At 46.5% G+C, this 7,500-nt stretch overlaps 1 protein-coding gene across 1 annotated transcript in view; it reads left to right on the top strand.

Moving 5' to 3' along the window:
* Positions 1 to 7,500, top strand: part of LOC129845879 (collagen alpha-1(XIX) chain-like) — a 107,992-nt gene that overhangs the window by 15,081 nt on the left and 85,411 nt on the right. The window contains exons 8-10 of the mRNA XM_055913804.1: positions 819 to 872; positions 1,753 to 1,806; positions 4,060 to 4,140. Of these exons, the coding sequence (XP_055769779.1) occupies positions 819 to 872; positions 1,753 to 1,806; positions 4,060 to 4,140 (189 nt within the window). The remainder of the gene's footprint in view (positions 1 to 818; positions 873 to 1,752; positions 1,807 to 4,059; positions 4,141 to 7,500) is intronic.

Raw genomic sequence — 7,500 nt, 5'->3', positions numbered from 1 at the left:
TGGGTCGTTCAATGTAACTACTATAGAACACTTCAATAGCTCCTGCTACCTAAAGGGGATGGTCAAGCTCCCAAACCAGACAGATTGCTGCAATTCTCACAGCAGGTCAAACACCAAAAGATTGCTGCAATCTTCTTTCCTCGCCTACAGTTTGTCCCCTACAGTCTGGTATTTGGGAAATGGTTCATTGGTCTTTTCAATTCTTGATATTTACCCATTTGATTCTTGACAGATATAACTTCTAAATGCCTTTTGAGCTTGACACAACTGTCGAATCCCAGACTAGAACTTTAAAATAAAATAGAACTGCCGGAGGTCCTGAAGGTATTCTACAAAGTAGGATCAAGGAGTTAGCCAATAAATTTCCCCTAATAACTTTATTTTTTAAGAAAGATAAGCTTGAAATGGGCTTTGGTCTGATTAACTGAACAACCAAAAACACATATACGTTTAGCTTTCTTAATGAACCAGAAAATCAACAGTTATTTCTGGTTATTTATCAAAGTTAGCTGGTTAACTAATTAAACCTACTTTGTAGTATATCCCTCTGGTGTCTATTAGCTAGCTACAGTCTATACAGTTCCAACACCTCCGAGATGTCTTCACCTTAGCATCCAACCTTCAACCCCTTGGTGACCAGAAAGGCCTCTAGAACAACATGTCTTTACTGGGGTGTAGCTCAGTAATACAACTCTCTGAATCAGAGAGTGATTGCTGGGTCTGTCTGCAGTTAGCCAGACAGCCAGGTCACCAGGGCCAGGCTATGATTACTAGAAGAAGGAATATTAGACTCTAACACTTCTCTGACTGTTTTCCAGGGTAAAGAAGGTCCTCATGGACTCATCGGACTCCCAGGGATTGCAGGAGAGACGGTAAGTAAAAGACATGTTACTTAAAAGACATGTATTAAGTACCGTCTGCACCAGGGGTGTGGTCAATTCTATTTCAATTATGGAAGATATACTCTGTTATTTGTTCCTGAGTTGAAATGGAATTGCCCCCACCTCTCCAGAAAGAACAATCTCATCTTCCTCCTTCTCTCATGTCTTTATCTCCCTGTTCCACTGTTCCCCCAACTACACCTACCAAAGGACAATAAGGAAATACATAGATTAACCGCCGAGGAGAGAGAGAGAAGAGAGAGAAGAAGAGAGCAGATGAAGGCAAAGGGGGGGGGGGGGGTCTTGAATTGTTACACAGGCGGTCAGTAATTCAATTTGAGAATGAATTAGTGGGTAGAGGCAGATCGGAGCGTTTTACGTTATGAGGGAGCGGAGGCAGGCAGGGACCCCAATCTGTTGCTGCACCTGCTGTACCCATAATGAGTATCTGTCTTTATTCAGAAGCAGGAGAGGGAAAGAGAGGCATTTCATCCTGTAAAAGGGGAAGGATGTTGGAACATGGTGGGCCCGCTGATGCTGAGAGGAGGAGAGAGATGAATGTATCTGTATGGTAATGGGAGGGTGGACGTGTGTGTTGAGGGGGCAGTAGTTGTGCGTGCTTGTGTACCTGTTCACATCTGTGTGTGTGTGTGTGTGTGTGTGTGTGTGTGTGTGTGTGTGTGTGTGTGTGTGTGTGTGTGTGTGTGTGTGTGTGTGTGTGTGTGTGTGTGTGTGTGTGTGTGTGTGTGTGTGTGTGTGTGTGTGTGTGTGTGTGTGTGTGTGTGTGTGTGTGTGTGTGTGTGTGTGTGTGTGCGCGCGCGCGCGTAGACCTGGTTGATAGATGTGTCTCTGTTCTGTCCTCCGTTTCTAGGGATCGTCGGGGGACAAGGGACCACCTGGTAGAGACGGTCTTAAAGGAATCAAGGTAGAGCTTCAAATCAAGTCTTCCACCTTGGAGTACAGACCAGCAGGCAGACATTAGACAGATGTTTCACCATCACCGTAGAGGATGGTGCACGACTTTCAGATTGGATAGCAACTCCCTTCCAGTATTTAGTGGTTCTACTGGTGTATAGTCCTGTATTAAGTGGTTCTACTGGGGTATAGTCTGTATTAAGTGGTTCTACTGGGATATAGTCCTGTATTAAGTGGTTCTACTGGGGTATAGTCTGTATTAAGTGGTTCTACTGGGATATAGCCTGTATTAAGTGGTTCTACTGGGGTATAGTCTGTATTAAGTGGTTCTACTGGGGTATAGTCCTGTATTAAGTGGTTATACTGGGATATAGTCCTGTATTAAGTGGTTATACTGGGGTATAGTCCTGTATTAAGTGGTTATACTGGGGTTTAGTCCTATATTAAGTGGTTCTACCGGGGTATGGTCCTGTATTAAGTGGTTTTACTGGGATATAGTCCTGTATTAAGTGGTTCTACTGGGGTATAGTCCTGTATTAAGTGGTTCTACTGGGGTATAGTCTGTATTAAGTGGTTCTACTGGGATATAGTCCTGTATTATGTGGTTCTACTGGTGTATAGCCTGTATTAAGTGGTTCTACTGGGATATAGCCTGTATTAAGTGGTTCTACTGGGGTATAGCCTGTATTAAGTGGTTATACTGGTGTATAGCCTGTATTAAGTGGTTCTACTGGGGTATAGCCTGTATTAAGTGGTTCTACTGGGGTATAGTCCTGTATTAAGTGGTTCTACTGGGGTATAGTCTGTATTAAGTGGTTATACTGGGGTATAGTCCTGTATTAAGTGGTTCTACTGGGGTATAGTCTGTATTAAGTGATTCTACTGGTTGTATAGTCTGTATTAAGTGGTTATACTGGGGTATAGTCCTGTATTAAGTGATTCTACTGGTGTATAGTCCTGTATTAAGTGGGTCTACTGGGGTATAGTCCTGTATTAAGTGGTTCTACTGGGGTATAGTCCTGTATTAAGTGGTTTTACTGGGCTATGGTCCTGTATTAAGTGGTTCTACTGGGATATAGCCTGTATTAAGTGGTTCTACTGGGATATAGTCCTGTATTAAGTGGTTCTACTGGTGTATGGGCCTGTATTAAGTGGTTCTACTGGTGTATAGTCCTGTATTAAGTGGTTCTACTGGTGTATGGGCCTGTATTAAGTGGTTCTACTGGGATATAGCCTGTATTAAGTGGTTCTACTGGGATATAGTCCTGTATTAAGTGGTTCTACTGGTGTATGGGCCTGTATTAAGTGGTTCTACTGGTGTATGGGCCCGTATTAAGTGGTTCTACCCGGTGTATAGTCCTGTATTAAGTGGTTCTACTGGGATATAGTCCTGTATTAAGTGGTTCTACTGGTGTATGGGCCTGTATTAAGTGGTTCTACTGGTGTATAGCCTGTATTAAGTGGTTCTACTGGTGTATGGGCCTGTATTAAGTGGTTCTACCCGGTGTATAGTCCGGTTTACTGTGCATGGTGAGCTCAGCTCTACCGTGGCCCATACACACACACCCATCTCTGACAAGGCTGCATGCTACAGTTTATAAAATACTGCCGGGTCTGTTTCCTCCACGCACATAAACACGCTGTGGACTAATGAATAAAATGCAATAAAATAGTTTTGGGGTGTAATTTCCTAATTAACCCCTGTTGTTGTGTGAAATGATTCCAGTGGGGTGGCAGAAATCCTCAGCTTTAGCCTCTGACTCCCCACCTTCCCTCCCCCCTACCTCTCACACTGTGTGTGTCATTCATAGTGAAGTGGGGTGACAGATGCCCCCGCTTTCCCCTCCTGACTCCCACTGTTCTCACCAGCCTCACCCCCCTCCTACACCCATTCCTTATCTACATGTGAACATCAGTCACTCAGAGTCACCCCCTGTACTGTAGAGATGACACGGCCCATCTGTCACTGCAGTGGCTGTCTGTCTGTCTGTCTGTCTGTCTGTCTGATTGACTTTCTCACTCTGTCTGTCCTCTCTGTCTGTCTGTCTGTCTGTCTGTCTGTCTGTCTGTCTGATTGACTTTCTCGCTCTGTCTGTCTGTCTGTCTGTCTGTCTGTCTGTCTGTCTGTCTGATTGACTTTCTCGCTCTGTCTGTCTCTCTGTCTGTCTGTCCTCTCTGTCTGTCTGTCTGTCTGTCTGTCTGTCTGTCTGTCTGTCTGTCTGTCTGTCTGTCTGTCTGTCTGTCTGTCTTTCTCTTTCCCTAGGGGGACTCTGGAGGTGTGATGGGACCCCAGGGCCTGCCTGGACCCAAGGGAGAGCCTGGAGAGCCAGTAGCTGAACATCTGGTGGGTTTGCTGAGAGCTCATAGGGCTCCGGTCAAAGTAGTGCACTACAGTATGGAATAGGGTTCCATTTGGGACGCAGTGAGACACTGTTATCACTATCTGATCTGACCTTATTGGCTTGTTTTGGCCTTATACACACACACACACACACACACACACACACACACACACACACACACACACACACACACACACACACACACACACACACACACACACACAGTAGATTAATATATCACTTTGGAATTCAGTGCATGGTAATCAGTCATCACTGGACACATGATCTCACAAACAGACACACACAAACAGATACACACACAGTAGTAGATCAGCTAGAAACAGCTGCGGCGACAGCAGCAAACATGTTGACTGAGAGGAGTGCCTGTCGCAGCACAGCCCTGACTTCATGCAGATGCAATGCTAGTAAGTAATCCAGTATTCAATGACACCAGCCACGGTAATGGCCTATCCACCCCCGTTCTGAGGCTTAAAGCTGTCAGCAGACTACTTTGCGGACCCAGCTTTGCATTTAGAAGTGTTCATTACATACAGGTAACTGCCAAAATAAAGGAAACACCAACATTAAGTATCTTAATAGGGTGTTGGGCACCACGAGCCAGAACAGCCAGAATGACACTTGTCATAGAGTTTGCACGTATCTGGAACTCTATTGGAGGGATGCAACACCATTCTTCCATGAGAAATTCCATAATTTGGTGTTTTGTTGAAATTGGTGGAAACCGCTGTCTCAGGTGCTGCTCCAGAATCTCCTAGAAGTCTTCATTTGGGTTGAGATCTGGTGACTGACACACACACACACACTTTAAAACATGCTCCTTAGAAACCCCTCTTTCAATTTCCTTTCTAGCCACGGTAGCCAACATAATGGGCAACTGGGCATTTTTATACATGACCCTAAGCATGATGGGATGTTAATTACCTAATTAACTCAGAACAACACCTGTGTGGAAGCAACCACTCATTTACTCAACTGTTTCCTTTATTTGTTCCGTTCTACAGCACCTGCAGTACCAGCTAGTTACCTGTACATGTACAACACCTGCAGTACCAGCTAGTTACCTGTACAGACACAGCACCTGCAGTACCAGCTAGTTACCTGTACAGACACAGCACCTGCAGTACCAGCTAGTTACCTGTACAGACACAGCACCTGCAGTACCAGCTAGTTACCTGTACAGACACAGCACCTGCAGTACCAGCTAGTTACCTGTACAGACACAGCACCTGCAGTACCAGCTAGTTACCTGTACAGACACAGCACCTGCAGTACCAGCTAGTTACCTGTACAGACACAGCACCTGCAGTACCAGCTAGTTACCTGTACAGACACAGCACCTGCAGTACCAGCTAGTTACCTGTACAGACACAGCACCTACAGTACCAGCTAGTTACCTGTACAGACACAGCACCTGCAGTACCAGCTAGTTACCTGTACATGTACAGCACCTGCAGTACCAGCTAGTTACCTGTACAGACACAGCACCTGCAGTACCAGCTAGTTACCTGTACAGACACAGCACCTGCAGTACCAGCTAATTACCTGTACAGACACAGCACCTGCAGTACCAGCTAGTTACCTGTACAGACACAGCACCTGCAGTACCAGCTAGTTACCTGTACAGACACAGCACCTGCAGTACCAGCTAGTTACCTGTACATGTACAGCACCTGCAGTACCAGCTAGTTACCTGTACAGACACAGCACCTGCAGTACCAGCTAGTTACCTGTACAGACACAGCACCTGCAGTACCAGCTAGTTACCTGTACAGACACAGCACCTGCAGTACCAGCTAGTTACCTGTACAGACACAGCACCTACAGTACCAGCTAGTTACCTGTACAGACACAGCACCTGCAGTACCAGCTAGTTACCTGTACAGACACAGCACCTGCAGTACCAGCTAGTTACCTGTACAGACACAGCACCTGCAGTACCAGCTAGTTACCTGTACATGTACAGCACCTGCAGTACCAGCTAGTTACCTGTACAGACACAGCACCTGCAGTACCAGCTAGTTACCTGTACAGACACAGCACCTGCAGTACCAGCTAGTTACCTGTACAGACACAGCACCTGCAGTACCAGCTAGTTACCTGTACAGACACAGCACCTACAGTACCAGCTAGTTACCTGTACTGACACAGCACCTGCAGTACCAGCTAGTTACCTGTACAGACACAGCACCTGCAGTACTAGCTAGTTACCTGTACAGACACAGCACCTACAGTACCAGCTAGTTACCTGTACAGACACAGCACCTGCACTACCAGCTAGTTACCTGTACAGACACAGCACCTGCAGTACCAGCTAGTTACCTGTACAGACACAGCACCTGCAGTACCAGCTAGTTACCTGTACAGACACAGCACCTACAGTACCAGCTAGTTACCTGTACAGACACAGCACCTGCAGTACCAGCTAGTTACCTGTACAGACACAGCACCTGCAGTACCAGCTAGTTACCTGTACATGTACAGCACCTGCAGTACCAGCTAGTTACCTGTACATGTACAGCACCTGCAGTACCAGCTAGTTACCTGTACATGTACAGCACCTGCAGTACCAGCTAGTTACCTGTACAGACACAGCACCTACAGTACCAGCTAGTTACCTGTACAGACACAGCACCTACAGTACCAGCTAGTTACCTGTACATGTACAGCACCTGCAGTACCAGCTAGTTACCTGTACAGACACAGCACCTGCAGTACCAGCTAGTTACCTGTACAGACACAGCACCTGCAGTACCAGCTAGTTACCTGTACAGACAAAGCACCTGCAGTACCAGCTAGTTACCTGTACAGACACAGCACCTGCAGTACCAGCTAGTTACCTGTACAGACACAGCACCTGCAGTACCAGCTAGTTACCTGTACAGACACAGCACCTGCAGTACCAGCTAGTTACCTGTACAGACACAGCACCTACAGTACCAGCTAGTTACCTGTACATGTACAGCACCTGCAGTACCAGCTAGTTACCTGTACAGACACAGCACCTGCAGTACCAGCTAGTTACCTGTACAGACACAGCACCTGCAGTACCAGCTAGTTACCTGTACAGACACAGCACCTGCAGTACCAGCTAGTTACCTGTACAGACACAGCACCTGCAGTACCAGCTAGTTACCTGTACAGACACAGCACCTGCAGTACCAGCTAGTTACCTGTACAGACACAGCACCTGCAGTACCAGCTAGTTACCTGTACAGACACAGCACCTGCAGTACCAGCTAGTTACCTGTACAGACACAGCACCTGCAGTACCAGCTAGTTACCTGTACAGACACAGCACCTGCAGTACCAGCTAGTTACCTGTACAGACACAGCACCTACAG

The sequence above is a fragment of the Salvelinus fontinalis genome, unplaced genomic scaffold (genome assembly GCF_029448725.1).
Source record: "Salvelinus fontinalis isolate EN_2023a unplaced genomic scaffold, ASM2944872v1 scaffold_0395, whole genome shotgun sequence".
NCBI classification, from domain to species: domain Eukaryota; kingdom Metazoa; phylum Chordata; class Actinopteri; order Salmoniformes; family Salmonidae; genus Salvelinus; species Salvelinus fontinalis.
This window is presented reverse-complemented; position numbering and strand designations above follow the sequence as displayed.